This window comes from Octopus sinensis, unplaced genomic scaffold, assembly GCF_006345805.1.
Source record: "Octopus sinensis unplaced genomic scaffold, ASM634580v1 Contig11576, whole genome shotgun sequence".
NCBI lineage: Eukaryota > Metazoa > Mollusca > Cephalopoda > Octopoda > Octopodidae > Octopus > Octopus sinensis.
In genome coordinates this window covers 22,461-40,000 of record NW_021832384.1, presented here as the reverse complement: position 1 = coordinate 40,000, position 17,540 = coordinate 22,461, and the positions used below count along the sequence as shown (strand labels likewise).

Genomic DNA, 17,540 nt, shown 5'->3' with positions numbered 1-17,540 from the left:
AAAAAAACCCACAAGTACTGTGCTCTCTTCTCCAAGTCATTAAAATATATAAACTGCTGTACTATGTCTGGATTCATTTATGTCACATCCCTAAGCAATAAACCTGTTAAATCTTACCCCCCCCCCCCCCCGTCCGTCCGTGCCACATTCCACTGCTTTTTCTTTTTCCCAGTTTGTACTTAGGCCTATTTTTTTTGATAAAATACGCATATTCTTTGTTGGAACATGTATGTATAAGAGAAGTGAACAAACTGTCTGAAATCCATAATTATACAACTTAATTTAGATATGAATCTCTTTCTCTCTATCTCCGCCCCCGATTTTTTTTTTTTTTTTTTTTCAAATTTTCTTTTTCAAATTTTCTTTATCTAATCATTTATGCTTCACTTACAGCTTCAAGTTGACATCTTATCAGATATACATATATATACAGACACTCCACCACCACCACCACCACCCACCATTTCTTTCTTAGAGATAACAAAATATAAGTCCAAAATGTATACAAAAGTTATGGAGGGCATTGCATAGTGTTCCTGTGTGAATTGGTTTATGTGTGAATGGGATTAATATTTTATGCAGCTATAAGTACAACACAAAGTTGCTTTTTATCTTCTCCCCTCTCTCTCTTTTTCTTTTGTTAGCAATTGCCTGCTTAAGGATTGAATGATTTAACTGAAGAAATTGTTTAACTCCACAGGTTACGTGTGTGTGTGAGTCAACTACCAAGTATAGGATCAAAAGGCATTTTAAACATGATCGACAACTAATAAAATACTATCCAATATGTTCTCTCTCTCTCTCTCTCTCTCTCTCTCTCCATTTTAGATTGTGTGTGATATAAGAAAAATTTAGCTACTATTTCTAGTAGGTAGATCAACTGTGTAGAGGTCCTCTCACTGTCATTTGCATTGTTTCAACCGCTGCTGTCACAGTGGCACACCATGGTTTCTCCCCATTTTAAACATGATCAACAACTAATAAAATACTATCCAATATGTTCTCTCTCTCCATTTTAGATTATGTGTGATATAAGAAAAATTTAGCTACTATTTCTAGTAGGTAGATCAACTGTGTAGAGGTCCTCTCACTGTCATTTGCAATGTTTCAACTGCTGCTGTCACAGTGGCACACCATGGTTTCTCCCCACCACCATTTATTTCTTTATGATTGAGGGACTTAAAATGGAATCTCTGCTAGAAACAGCAGCCTAATCTCCCTCAAAACACACAGCTAAACACACAGAGCCAGAGCCAGTTTCAGCCGGGTTGGTAATGAAAGGGTTAACTCTTTCATTACCAATCCGGCTGAAACCGGCTCTGGCTCTTTAGTACAAAAGCCTTGTTTTCATAAGTTTTGAATTAAAATCTTCCACCAAAACTTAGTCACAATTTACGTTCCTAACACTAGCTTGATGATAACTAAGTTATTTTACTAAATTCTTTGTTATATTAATGTAATTGAACGAAACACAAAGCCCCTCAAAATAAATACAGTAACGAAAGGGGACTAACATAGATTGAATTATGTGCTTTTGGATCCACACTGCTTGGGGATAAAGAAAAAAGACGAAATGGCCATAGCTTGATTGCCTTTGGTCATTGGCCTTCTCATTCAATTCTAACCTGGGGCTAAACAGTAGCAACAATAACATTCACAGCCTAGTTCTTAGATAAGCTTAGCCTTTCTGTAACTATATTACTAATTAAATACACTACCTTTCTATGTTTTCAATTAATTTTGAAGCTAATTGAGAATTTTGCTGACTTGGGAGTCACGAACCAATGTCGGTGGGAGGGTATCTTCCTGGTCACTCAACATATTAGAAATATAGCCAAATTCTTTCCAATTAGCCCTACCAAGCTGATAAGATATGGTTTGAGGAAGATTAAGGTGTTATTTCTTGCAAGTCTAATGAGTAAAAATATCGCCACCATTGATAAAAATAAACTACATATGATATGCAAGTTCAAATATCTGAGTGTTATCACAGACACAGGAGACTTAGGCCACAAAATAGAAGCATAACTCAGGAGCAACAAGATTGCCCTTAAAACCACTCAATACAATCTGGAAAGACAGAGCTCTTAAGAGCATTGAATTAAATCTGAAGACACTAGTTTGGCCTGGTTGCATTGTATAGATTTGAAAAGTGGACCTTAAAACAAAGGGCAATACCAATCTCAGAACATTTGAAAGGATATGCTACCAATGAGTTCTGGGGATCAACTGGATTGATCATCAATCAGCAAATGAGTTAGTAACTGGAGGAAATGGGGACAGAAAGGAGGGATTTTTGTCAACAGTCAGGAAATTGAAGCTGCATTATTTTGGGCTTGTCACCAAGGCCTAGAATCTCAGCACCCATTTCCTAAAGGGAAAAGTCGGTGGGAAATGAGGAATGGAAAGACTTAGACACAGACTTAGAATGGACCAGAAGAACTATAGCTGAATGCACAACCATGGCCAGAGTTGAGATTCAATGGAGATGGTGCATGCATCCATGGTCCCTGACCCTTCAGCATAGGTGGGAATAGACACAACAATATGTGAGGATTGATTCAATTTAGTTCAATGTTCACTGCTTTACACTACAAATATATAGTCCATGGCCCAGTATGAAAACAATGGTGGTGGTGGTTCACTAACCTTATATTCTTTCATGTTCCAACACAAAAAAAATGCCAACTTGGGGTCAAAGACATTCCAGTTGCAACCATTTTCTTTTTTTTTTTCCTTTACTGGTGTAATTTGAGGCAAATATGGCTACTATTTCTAGCCATTTGAGCAAACATGCAGGACCACCATCTCTAAATGATTGTTGCTATTTGTTTAACTCCAGTCCAGACCTAATTAAGAATAGCTATGATCATAGATGTACCAACAAACCAGTCTTTACTTTTTTTCCTTTTTTTTTTTGTCATAATGTATCTAAGACAACAGTATCCAAAGACTTTGTCTCTATTTTCCACACACTACATGAGAATGATCTAGCTACCATTTCTAACATGTTGAGCGACTACGTAAAGGACCTCTCAGTATGGTGATAATAATAGTGATTCTTGTTAGTTGCTTAGCGCCAAAACAGTCCTGATCAAGCAGGCCCATGATCAGAGGATTTCCAGCCATGACCATGCCACTTGTGGATATGTGCCTGTGTGTAAAATCTCAGACTATAATACTGCAAAGCACCATCCGATCGTGGCCGTTGCCAGCCTCACCTGGCCCCCGTGCTGGTGGCACGTAAAAGGCACCAACCAATTGTGGCCGTTGCCAGCCTCGCCTGGCACCTGAGCCGGTGGCACGTAAAAAGCACCCACTACACTCACGGAGTGGTTGGCGTCAGGAAGGGCATCCAGCCGTAGAAACATTGCCAGATCAGACTGGGCCTGGTGCAGCCTTCTGGCTTCCCAGACCCCAGTGGAACCGTCCAACCCATGCTAGCATGGAAAGCGGACGCTTGATGATAATGATGTATGTCCTGTATATCCTATTTTTAGGCTGCAGGATATGATTTGAGAGTGAGCTGGCTGCGATTTCTAGCACGTAGAGCACTCCCTCTGTGTGGTGGTGGTGGTGGTGGCAGTGATTGTGGTAGCTGTGGTGGTGGTGATAGTAGTAAAAGGCTGGTGAAAGCTTTCATGCTGGGCTCACTGGGAAATGTGCTAAGTAGTCCTTAGCAGTCAGTGCTTTGACGGCAACAGAAGTGAAGGAGGGGGTGCTGGGACTCTTTTTTTTTTTTTTTGTTCTTATCATTACCACTACCACCACCACCACCTCTACTTATGCAACTTGCATCATAGTTTTTTATAATAATAATAATGATGATGATGATGATAATAATAATAATGGTAAAAAATCACGCTATTCACATCCAGACAGCTGTCATACATAACTGGTGGTAAGCATATGGAAGTGACCTGATTTTTGTGATTTCGAAATCTCTATGAATGCTAGTGTGTATGGAAGGTAACAATGTGTGTGTGTGTGTGTGTGTAAAATGCGCAGGCACACGCGTGCTTTACAGAAGATAAGTTTCATCATCTTCACATCTGTCTGCATATAAGTAGATACTTGATGAAATATCTCTCACTTTGTGTGTGTGTGTATGTGTATTCTTTTATCTTTTCAGTCATTCGACTGCGGCCATGCTGGAGCACCGCCTTCAGTCAAAACAAATCGACTCTAGGAATTATTCTTTGTAAGCCTAGTACTTATTCTATCGGACTCTTTTGCCGAACCGCTAAGTTATGTGGATGTAAACACTCCAACATCGGTTGGCAAGCGATGTTGGGGGTACAAACACACACACACATACATATATACACACATATATATATATATATACATACATACACGACGAGCTTCTTTCAGTTTCCGTCTACCAAATCCACTCACAAGGCTATGGTCGGCCTGAGGCTTTAGTGGAAGACACTTGCCCAAGGTGCTACACAGTGGTACTGAACCAGGAACCATGTGGTTGGTAAGCAAGCTACTTACTACACAGCCACTATAAGAGGAGAGATTTTATCACATATCTCTTTATATATATACGCACTCACACATATATGCTTTCATATTAGTTGGACCTTTTCAAACCAACAAACCTTGGGTCCTGGCCATTACTTAACCATGGGAAAACCCCAAAAAACAGAAAGTGACCCCAAAAGGTAAACCCTTTGTAAACATAGTCTTGCCAGTTCATTCCACATATTTATTGTCTTAGCAAAGTTAAAACAAATCTTATATACTAATATAACTAATATAACTAATGATTTTTATAAACAGGGGTGGAGTGTTTTTATTGTTTCTTGGAGTATGATATACAAAATCAAAATTTCAAATCTGCTAGATCACTATAGAAGTTGCCAGGTTTCATTTGGTCTGAAGTGTATAATAATAATAATGATAATAATCCTTTCTACTAAAGGCCCAAGAGCTGAAATTTTGAGGTGGGGGACTAGTCGATTACATTGACTCCAGTGTTTCACTGGTACTTTATTTATCGACCCCGAAAGGATGAAAGGCAAATTTGACCATGGTAAAATTTGAACTCGGAACATTAGGATGAATGAAATGCCACTAAGCATTTTGCCCGGCATGCTAACGATTCTGCCAGCTCGCCGCCTGAAAATAATTATAATACTAATCTTTTCGAATGTAGATGCAAAGTCTGAAATTTGGGAAAGGGGTTACTTGATTACATCAACTCCAGTGTGTTAATAATATTGACAATGACTTTCCAACGACACAACAAAATTTGTCCCAACACACAAATTCACATAAAGAAGCTTGCAAACCAGATACAAAAACAAAATAACATATGCTTTTGCCAGCTATTGTGACTTTCTTAATGCCAAGAAGTAAAACTTACAGTATCACTCCTTATTTATCATAAAAGCAAATACCATAATGGAATAAATAATATCTAAAGTTACTATATTCAACATGAAGATGGTCGCCCAGCATCAAGAATATATATCTATAGTTGGATAGATATAAAGAGAGAAAATACACGTCTGTTTGGTGGCATTTATATGTCTGATCAAAATACCAGATGGGAGTAACAGTTTGCTTTCCCACCTAAATTTAAATTATGCTTGGTGAGATGAGTGAGAGGAAATAAACACCATGATGTAATAATAATAATAATAATAATAATGAAATTATTGTATACAGTGCTCAGGTGCATCACAACTTGTCAGAAAGTGCATATAAAGTACATGCAGCAATGTAGAAATGTCTGGAAAGTGAACATGCTTGTGTGTGTATGGAGGGGAGAAAATCAAGTGTAGTGTTGGCGAATCTCAGGAAGCATGGAAGTTTTGAAGGATGCAGTGCTCCGACAACTAACAACCGATAAACTCCCTGCTTAGTTGTTGGTTTTTCTTTTTCGTTTTTAAATCCGAGATTGCCATTTGTACATAAGATTCTCCTAAAAAAAGTGGATTGATCACAGCTAAAATGTCTTGAATTTATAAGTTTGCTTAAACAATATCAGCATCATTTTATGTCTATTTTTCCATTCTGGTATGGATTGGCAGAGTCACTCAGCATATTTTGCATCATCTGGCACACACACACACACACTCACACACACAAAGCAAACTAACCAATTTTATTTTGGTGTGTGTCTTATGATGTAACACAAAAGAAGTTGTCTTATTATTTGTGGTACAAGAGAGGTTGTCCTATTATTATTCTTTGTAGCATAAGAAAAGCTGTCCTATTATTCCTTGTGGCACAAGAGAGGTTGTCCTATAATAATTTTCTTATTGGCACAATAGTAATCATCCTATGCAAGCAGATTACAGACTCCCTTCTACCTTGCATCACTTTTCATCCAGAGTTGCTTCTCTCTTAGCCAGGTAATCTACCATGCAGCTTGCAGAGTCCATGTTTTGCCCATACATTCCATTCTTTGTACAATTTCTAAGCAAACCCCATATGCCCTTCCTAATTGCAACCACTTCATATAATCTACACACAACAGAGAGGTTGTTGTATGCAGGTGGAGCTAAAGAATCTGTCTAATCTATCATGCATCACCATTCAGAGGTACTGCCTTCATGACAGGTAGCCCCAAACTCCGATTATCTCACTACACCAACTGCCAAGTCCTGCTTCCCACAGTTTTTCATATCTTATTCAGCTAATTAAGATTTGTTCAAGTATTGCCAATGTAACCACAACAGTAGCCGAATAAAATAAAATCAGTGTCTTTGATTGTGTTCCATGGTTAAGTGCTTAACTTTTTAGCATTCAGATTACTATGTCAAATGTAATGCTTATTTATTCATATTGTGTGGAATTAATCATAGATTATCCCACAGCTTTGAGATTTTGATGACGTGATTGTAATATTTTTAGAATGACACTGTAGGTTATGTGTGGCTAGTTTTGAACATAAAACAGGTAGGATATTTGAGCTGAATGTGGCCAGTTTAAATGCTTATGGGTTAATGTGTTTGCTATATACATTTTTCTTTAACACCTTTGTAATCATATTTCTATTGAAATACACTTGCCTGTTTTTAATAATCTGCACCTATTTACACAGGTATTTTGGAACATTAATCAACATGAAATCATGATAGCAGATTTTAATTTAGATCATTTTAAGAGGTTTGTTTTATAGAACCAAGAGCAATCACAGGTGGGTTGGTATTAAAAGGGTTAACCAAATTTTCAGCAATTTCAATCATGGACAATTATAGGTAGCTTCCTCAAGATTCCTTGGCATAATGAAGTAGAAGAGGTGAGAAATGTATATATTTCTTTACTGCCCACAAGGGGCTAAACATAGAGGGGACAAACAAGGACAGACAAAGGGATTAAGTCGATTACGTCAACCCCAGTGTGAAACTGGTACTTTATTTATCGACCCCGAAAGGATGAAAAGCAAAGTCAACCTCGGCGGAATTTGAACTCAGAACATAACGACAGATGAAATGCCACTAAGCATTTCGCCCGTCGTGCTAATGTTTCTGCCAGCTCGCCGCCTGAAAAATGTATAAAAAAAAGGAATATAGTTTTCAAAGATGTTCTCTTAAGACTGTACATTCACTATTGCCTATTTAGAATAAATTCAATTTCAAAAGAAATTATGTATTTCATTGTTTTCTAACATCTTCCAACTGTCTTTATTGTTCCCAAAATAACCTTGGAGTTTCTACAAGTACTGCTATTAATGTATTAATTTTGTATTCAAATACTGCCAAGATCGAATTTGTTTATCTTTTTCAAGGGTCAATAAATCTATTATTCCTTCCCAGAAATCTGTGGATTTGGGCCAGAGGAAGAAATCAATAATTTGTCTTTGTGTATCTGTCTTTCTTTAAAATATTTCTTTTTTGGCATTTTCTTCCCAATTTCTGCTACAAGTTTCTAAATAAAACTGTAGCAGAAGTTTCGGGTGGTGGGGGTAATTATTTTCCTCCAGGTCAACTTTTGATGGAGCAAACCATTAGTCAAATGCTTCCTTTTTAACGGTATGATGTAATGTCTGTGAGATTAGGTTGCTATTTCTTGCAGGTTTAGATGCTGTGTAGTATGGGATCTCTTGTCGATGTGATTATTCATGATAAAATGTGAAATACATTTCTCCAGTTTATCAAATCAGCGTGAGGAAGAGAATCCCACAAATATATATATATAATGATTATTTCAGATTATCAGATAGATTAGCGATAGCAGGAAGAGAAACCTGTGTCTGTCTATTTAGCTATGTGTGTACGTGTGTACACATAAATTCTAGATCATCAAATATTAGTGATAGGAAGAGAAAAATTTATAAATATAAACAGGTTTTCAGGGTTTGTTGTTGTTGTTTTTTTTCTTAGCATGAGTCATAAGATTCTATTCATGCTGGGTTACCACCCTCAGTGTTGTGTTGTGTTGCTTATATTTTTATATTTGAAGTGTGGTGGATTGGCACAAACATTAAAGTGTCAGATAAAATACCTCACTATATTTCTTCTGGTTCTTTGCATTCTGATTTCAAATCATACCAAGGTCAAATTTGACTTACATTCCTTCCAGGGTTAATAAAACAATGTACCAGTTTACTACTAGGGTTAATGGTATGCATAAGCCCATCCCAGCCTTGTGTCTAAATCGGTAACAATTCTTACTATTATTGACTTGGCCTTTTATTCTTCCATGGTTGATGAAATAACTACCAGTTGAGCACTGGAGTCAATGTAATCAACTAGATTCACTCCTTCATGAATTTTGGTCCTTATGTCCATAGTAGATAAGATTATTATTACTGTTGCCTTACTGGCACACGAAAAAACATTCGAGCGAGATTATTGCCAATGCCACTGGACTGGCACCTGTGCAGGTGGCACGTAAAAAAACACCATTTGAGCGTGGCCGTTGCCAGTACCACCTGACTGACCCTCATGCCGGTGGCGCGTAAAAGCACCGACTACACTCTCGGAGTGGTTGGCGTTAGGAAGGGCATCAAGCTGTAGAAACTCTGCCAGATCAAGATTGGAGCCTGGTGCAACCATCTGGTTCGCCAGTCCTCAGTCAAATCGTCCAACCCATGCTAGCATGGAAAGCGGACGTTAAACGATGATGATGATGATTAAGGTGGTAAGCTGACAGAATCCTTTGCCCATCAGACAATTGCTTAGTGATATTCTTTCTCTGGCAATTTACATTTTGAGTTCAAGCTTCACCAAAGTTGATTTTTGCCTCTCATCCTTTCAGAGGTTGATAAAATGTGTACCAGTCATGTACTGTAGCTGATGTGATTTATTAGAAGTTTCCAGGACACTGTATTATTTTGAATTACACTACCTTTTGTTTCAGTTAATTTTATCCCTCTAGCATTCACATTATTCTATCAAAAGTAATGCTTATTTATTCGTACTTTTTTTTTAATTAATCATGCATTATCTTGTAGCTGAGACATTTTGATGAGGTAACCTTTTACTTGTTTCAGTCATTTGACTGTGGCCTTGTTGGAGCACCGCCTTTAGTCGAGCACATCGACCCCAGGACTTATTCTTTGTAAGCCTAGTACTTATTCTATCGGTCTCTTTTGCCGAACTGCTAAGTTACAGGAATGTAAACACACCAGCATCGGTTGTCAAGCGATGTTGGTGGGACAAACATATACACACACACACACATATATATATATACATACATATATACGACGGGCTTCTTTCAGTTTCCGTCTACCAAATCCACTCACAAAGCTTTGGTCGGCCTGAGGCTATAGTAGAAGACACTTGCCTCAGGTGCCATGCAGTGGGACTGAACCTGGAATCATGTGGTTTGTAAGCAAGCTACTTACCACACAGCCACTCCTACGCCTACATATACATATATATATATATATATATATATATATATATTATATATATATATATATATATATATATATATATATATATGTATGTATAATATATGTATGCTTGTATGTATACAAGGCCAGCGTTTGTTAATGTCGGTGAGGTAAGTAGGGTGGTTGTGTTACTGGTACAGAGTAGAATAGATTCATTAAGAATAAGAGAAAGAGGAGTCAATGTGTCAAATGCACAAACACACACACACACACGTATGTGTGTGTGTGTGTGTGTGTGTTGGATGATTCTATACATCAGCTGAGAGCGTGTATTGTGGATGAATATGTTTGTTTATTTTTCATTTTATATTTTAATTAATTCCATTTCTGTTTTTTTTTTTTGTTGATGTTGAATTCCTTTTGTTGTCTGTGTTTCTATGGCTGCTGTTGGGGGTGGGGGAGGGGCGTCAGTGCAGCTGTTTACAGTTTACAGTAAGTAAACAACCTCTCCTCCCACTATTATGTCTTTTTATAAAAAAGTTACTGTACCTGCTTTGCCTCTATCTACCCTGTTTATTGTTAAAGTGTCACTGAGCTACAGCAGCTAATAATAGCAATATTGATAGCATAACTACTATTACTATATATAAATATATATGTCACCACCACCACCACCATGATCACCGTGACCGACCAGGCTTTGTGTTGTTACACATCGCTGGTCACAATGCACTTCGCATTGTTTTTGCCTTCAAATGACGCCACCCCGCTGGCTAAGCGAGCAGGCCAACAGAAGAGAGAGTGAGAGAAAGTTGTGGCGAAAGAGTATAGCAGGGATCAACAACCACCCACCCACCCACCCTGCCGGAGCCGCGTGGAGCTTTAGATGTTTTCACTCAATAAACACTCACATCGCCCGGTCTGGGAATCGAAACCTCGATCCTACAACCATGTTTCATCAAACGAGTCCGCTGCCCTGACCACCACCATGATCACCGTGACCAACCAGGCTATGTGTTGCTACACATCGCTGGTCACAATGCACTTCGCATTGTTTTAGCCTTCAAATGACGCCACCCCGCTGGCTAAGCGAGCGGGCCAACAGAAGAAAGAGTGAGAGAAAGTTGTGGCGAAAGAGTTCAGCAGGGATCACCGCCACCCCCTGCCGGAGCCTCGTGGAGCTTTAGATGTTTTCGTTCAATAAACACTCACAACGCCCGGTTTGGGAATCGTCACCGCGAGTCTGCTGCCCTAACCATTGAGCCATTGCGCCTCCACACACATATATATATATATGGGTGTAGATGTGGCTGTATGATAAGTTTAGTTTCCAAACTCTCGGTTCTGGGTTCAGTCCAACTGCGCAGCACTTTGGGCAGGTGTCCTGCTGTAGTTCTGGGTCCATCCAAAATTTGTGAATGGATTTGGTTGAAGAAATTAAAAAAGAAGCCTGTCATGTGTGAGTGTGTTTGGGTTTTGTCCCTGAAGCTTAGCGGTTTGGCAAAAAGAGGCTGACAGAAAAAGTACCAGATTTAAAATAGAAAAAAAAAAACCCAATGTTTGATTTGTTCAACTGGGTCTCTTCACGACTGTGCCACAGCATAGCTGCAAGTCTAAAGACTGACACAAGTAAAAGATATATATTGTATGTATGTATATAGTGTACTGGCATTAGGAAGGGCATCAAGCCGCAGAAACCTTTCTAGAGCGGATAATAGAACTTGGCATAGCCCTCTGGTTTGCCAGCATAGACAATGATGGTATGTGTTTTGATAATTGTAGTAATTATCTGGGAATATTTTTCTACATTTATTACTTAATACTTCTGTCACATCCAACCAAAGTCACTCAGCTTGCTAAAAGTACGAGTTATGTAATGCACAGTATATATATATATATATATATATATATATATATATATGTAACCTCGTGAGTACCACTGGCGATTTTTTTCCTCTGTCTTCCCTTCTCGGGATCTTTTCTTCTCCTATGTTTCCGACGAAGAGCTCCGCTCGAAACGTTAAACCCTCCTTCTTCCCTTCTTTCCTGAGCATCCAATAATACTTTATTTGTTCCACGTCCTCGTGTTGTTGTGTTTTTTTTGTTTTTATGTTTTCTTGTTTGGATTAACTATATATATATATATATAATATGTATGTGTGTAAAGTTATAAATGACAAAGAAATAGTTTGATGAAATTTTATTAAACAAGAAGAAAATTCAAAAATCACGACAACTTGTTTCGTAACTTAAAAGCATGTCAATAATTTATATTATTATATTTAATGATAAATTACTTATATGTTTGCATAAATGCAAAAGATCTTTCAAAATAATGCAGAATAATGCTGTCCTCGTTTTCTCGTGTATCATACTATATATTGTTTTGTAGAATGATTTAGCAGTTTTTTCTGAGTATTACCAGATTATATTCATATATTGTGACTTATATAATTAAGATGGTTTGGTTGGATTTGACGGATATTTGGCTGAACCACCATGTAGCAGTTTCAACTGTGATTAATCAATTCTATCAATGGAGATTATATCTTATCATTCCATTAATGAAATGAAACTGTAACTGATGGAAGGGTGAACAGCAAATCCAGCTGTAGCAGGATGTGAACTCCAAATGTACAAGGACTTGACTAAATACCACCAGGTATTTCTTTTGACAGTCTACCAATTTTGGCATCTGCTGCTCTATGGATACAGTTAATTATCATCACCACCACTATCATAATTTATCTTTTTCATGCTGACATGGGTTGGGGGAGTCCTTTTACCACCAGCCACTTTACATCATGAAATGACTGCAGTTTATCTTGCCATTGAAAACTCTCAAAAAAGGGTGTTTATGAAGAGTTTAATTCATTTTAACAGTAAATTATTTTGATCTGTTTTCAAGTAAATTAATTGTTTTTCTTTCTTTTATTTTGATACAGGAAGCAGTCCCTCCAGTGAAAGTCAATCCAGTGTGCAGTCTGGGGCAATGGCCACATTTAATCATGCTGGAAAGAGCAAATCAAGTACTGTCCACCATCGATCGCCCATTCGTCCATTTTTCTGCTGTGGCAGTGAACTGTCCCTCGTCAGTATCGTTGAGCTCCACGAGCGACAAACTGCTACACTTTCGTTAACTTCAGGCTCCTCGCAGATAAGTAGTGAACCGATCTTGTTGAAGCAGCATGCCCTATCTGACTCCCTACAGATTGAACAAACCAAAAAACACACAGATTGCCCCTCTTCGTGCCAACATTGCGGATACAAATCAAATGTCGGTATGGAAGCTGCTTCAGGCTCGTGTTCAGGATCGCCACCAAAGAATAAACACAAGAAACCTTGGTCTATCAAATTTCGAGACAAACAATCTAAGCAGTCCCGCTACATGGGTTACTCACAACCCTGTGTCGGAACTTCTAGATGCTCAAACTTTTCCAGTTGTGAACACCAGCTGATACTGGCCACTTGTTCACAACGACCATCATCTTCCAACTTCATGTTGACTCCATCTTGCCAAATCTCCACAAACACTGTCTTGCGTTTACCGAAGAGTCGCCATCATCGGAAGCACCATTCAAAGAAAACTTTATTCAGTCCTGTCGACAAGCAGCACCATCGAATGTCAGCCAGGCAGTTTGCTGGATCTTTAAACAACATTAACAACACTTCGAGTTCAGTTGGCTGTTCCACTGATAACATCGGCACAACTTGTCATCAACAACAGCAACAGGAGGGTCAACAAACTAGTTCCAGAATTGCTGGAAGCCACGTAGATAGAAATACATTTTGTGCATGCCGCAATTTTCGGTCTGTTTCCACATTGGCACCTAACGACCAACTCTGCTCGTCGTTCCAGCAGAGCTGTTCTCTGCAGGCTAATCCCGGAAGCCACAGCCAGTTCTCTCTAGATTATTTCAACGACGACGACTTCAACGATGCACCCATTCAGGATTACCCACCACACGAAGCTACCAACAGCGACAGCTACCAGCGTGTTCACAGTCGTGTCGAGTACACCCACTGTCTAGTGCCTGACCTGCAGCAGATTGCCAACTGCAGTTTTTACTGGGGGGTTATGGATCGGTACGAAGCAGAGAACCTGCTTGACAACAAAGCCGAGGGAACATTTCTGTTGCGAGACAGTGCACAGGAGGATTTTCTTTTCTCCGTCAGTTTTCGGCGTTATGGAAGGTCTCTTCACGCACGCATTGAGCAGTGCAACCACAAGTTTAGTTTCGATTGCCATGACCCGGGCGTCTTTGCAGCTGGTACCGTCTGCCGCCTGATAGAACATTACAAAGACCCCAGCTGTTGCATGTTCTTCGAACCAATGCTTACTCGACCCCTCACCAGAACTTATCCATTCTCCTTGCAGCATCTGTGCAGAGCTGCCATCTGTAGCTTTATCACTTACGACAAAGTGTCGGAGCTTCCCCTCCCACTAGCCTTAAAAGACTTCCTCAAGTATTATCATTACAAAATGAAGGTTACTGAAAAGCATTTCTAATAGATCAGACATTTTAAACAGTCACAATTTCCCCCCACCCCTTTTTTTTTTTTTTTTTTACCATTATCATCGTCACCATCATCATCATCATCATTTAACATCTGTTTTCCATGCTGGATGGGTTGGATGGTTTGACTGAAAGCTGGGGAGCTGCACCAGGTTCCAATCTGATTAGAAATCTCGCCAAATCAGATTGGAACCTAGTCCAGCTCTCCAGCTTACCAATTTTCTGTAAAACAGTCCAACCCATGACAGAATGGAAAATGGACGTTAAATGCTGATGATGAAGCAGAATTTAAGAGAAAAAAATGAAAACAATATAATAAAACTGTTGACAAGAATAATAACAATGGTGGCAATGATGATGATGATGATGATTATTGTCATCATCACCATCATCATTATAATGTTTGTTGGCATGTGTTCTTGCTCTCTTTCAGGTTTAAAAATAAATATATATTTTAAGGACACATGTAACATTGTTCATAATAATGATAACAACAACAAAGGTCAGGGTGGGCAAGGGTGGGTGTTCCCATTTTCTTTTCTCCATTTATTCATTCTGTCAAATTTTCATAGATGATGATGCAACAGAATTGGTTTGAACTAATTTACTTGGCATATTGTTAAGTGATTTAAACTATCTCTCTCTCTCTTTTAATTCTTAAATCTCTTTTTACTTTTGTTAGCCATGACTACACACACACACACACGCACGCACTTTTTAGGCCACAAATATACCCCCTTCCCCCCATTTGTTTATTTTACTTAACCCACTTCTTTGATCTATTAATATCAGATAAATATTTTATAAGCCTAAGATGAGAAGTAACTCTCAATAAGAACTCACTTGGACTGTGAAACCCATCCTTTGCCAGCAAAGAAAGCGGATGTAAAAAGATGATGGGTTTTTGTAGTCTCTCTTTCCTGTCTTCTTAGCTCTCACACATACACTAACCTCTATATTGAGCTGCAAACACAAGTTAGAAAAATATGTTCATTAACCTTTTAACTGTCAGTTTTTTCTGTTAAATGTAAAGATTGTTCACATTGTTTTATCTCATAGCTTCAAGATTTCAATGATGTCATTTGTATATTTTTACAGCAACATTCATTATAGGGAAGGTGTTAGTATCCAGATATGGCTAGTCCAAGTATAAAACGGAATATTTAGGCCAGATATGGCTAGCTGTTAAATGCTAAAACGTTAAACCATTCATGGGGAATGTGTGGCGGAATTGGTAGAGCATCAGATGAAATATCTTGTGAGATAAGTACAGGATGCTAATATAATCAGCTGTACTCTAGATGGCAATGCCCTAGCATGGCCACTGCCAATAACAAACCACCACACCAGAAAGGAATAAGACACACAATTGTAAAATGGATTAGGTAGTGTTTCATTGAGTTTTTGGACATCCCATTAAAGTTATTAATATTATGATCCAAATATGGTCCTTTTCCATACCGAAGTGCTACTAGGTGAAATTTGTTGATTTTACTAAATTAATTATATTTCACCCTTTAAATTAAAAAATTTTTTAAATTTATATTTTTCACCGGAATAGTTCAATACTGAATTTTTGTTCCGAGTAAGCAAGTTGTTACCGAAATGCATTGCGAAAAAGCCCGCCATTTTCATAGATATGTAAAGATAAACATTCGTACATGCTGCGGCGAATTCTATGGTTGGTTGTCGGGTATGTGATGTTGTGTTTTTTCTTACATGTCTTGAGTTCGTTGCACTGAAGAGCATAGAATGCATATTCTGCATTGATTGCGAAATCACAGGTGATATGTAACTAAATTCTGTTTTTAAATGACTCGCTTTGAAGTTTTGCATTCGGTACAATTTATTTATTTTAGTAGTTTTGACTGCAAAAGTCCCTCCTAGCGTGCGGTACCTATGAATAATAGTACCTTCTATATAATATAAATATATATATATATATATATATATATATATTGGACTCTGCACTGTAGGTCAGCTATAGGTGGGCCATTGAGATGTTCTGTACGAGCTTTGGACCTTTTCAAATTTAAAGTATTTGGTGACCATTGAGTAATTGATGTCTTTTGTGTCACATTTTGTTTAATTTTTACTTACATAAGCATTTTCATTGGTAGAAAATAGAGGAATAGATGGGGAATATTTTGATCTGTAAGATATATGTGGACCATGGATAGAAATACAGTCATGACCAAAAGTATAGAACATTTTTTTTTTTAATTAAAGTTATGCCCAAGCACAATTCAATTCAAATATATCTTTGGACATTGAATATAAAAATTCTAATTTTCAGGCCTATGTTCCAAACTTTTGGCCATGACTGCAAAATAGACCAAAAGTGGACCATTACCAAATAAGTTTCTGATCCTTGGCTCTACATACTGCCTACCTAAAGCTTTGTATTGAGCATTAACATTTTGGAACCACAAGATAGTGAAGGTGTGTGCCTTGTTAAGGCATTCAGGCCATGGGTTCACATTGCTCCTCTCTATTTCAGCAGCATTGAGTACCAACCAGGTGCTGGTGCAGCCCTCTCTCTCTCTCTCTGTTGAGATAGCTGAGATTTGATTTAATGAGCAGCCAAAGCAATTAGCAAAAACATAGTATATGTTATCAAGCCATACTCTCTTGCAAGTGATGACTAAGTGGGGTTTTTTTTATCACTACAAAATAAAAAAAATATATATAATATACAAGAAAGCAGCTGAAGATTCATTCGGTTACCTGTGCTTACTATTATTCTAATTAAGGTGTTTTGGATGACATCATTCTGAAAAAAAAAATGCATGTGGTGCAAAATTCTGAGTAATGGTAGTGAAAATTCTGGGGTTTTTTTAATAAGTATATAAACACTACTACATGTATTGAATATTATTTTATAAACCAAAATTGAGTGTATCCTATCATCATCTTCATCTATGCAAACATAAGAAAACAAAGGCGGGGATTTCTCTCCAGCACAGTCAGTCGCAATATGTTGCAGTCCTTTGTCATTTTTATCTTCAGATCAGCCTTTACCATTCCTTCCCATGTCTTGCTTAGTCTGCTTCTTCTGTGGGATCCTATCACTTGGTCCATTCTGCTATTTACACTGGTGTCTGCAAGTCATCAGAGGACCTTCTATGCAGTCACTTAGTCTGCTAGTAATAGCAACCAAATCACACCCACAGTATCTGAAATGAAAGTAAACACATTGGTCAGTGTGGTTCCTAATATAT

General features: G+C 38.1%; 1 protein-coding gene across 2 annotated transcripts in view; it reads left to right on the top strand.

Annotated features, from left to right (window-relative positions):
* LOC115229012 (suppressor of cytokine signaling 4-like) overlaps positions 1-14,458 on the top strand; it is a 74,083-nt gene extending 59,625 nt beyond the window's left edge. For both annotated transcript variants that reach the window (XM_029799442.2, XM_029799441.2), the window contains exon 2: positions 12,748-14,458. In XM_029799442.2, coding sequence (XP_029655302.1) covers positions 12,748-14,312 — 1,565 coding nt within the window. In that variant the 3' untranslated portion in view covers positions 14,313-14,458. The remainder of the gene's footprint in view (positions 1-12,747) is intronic.
* Positions 14,459-17,540: the final 3,082 nt, after the last annotated feature.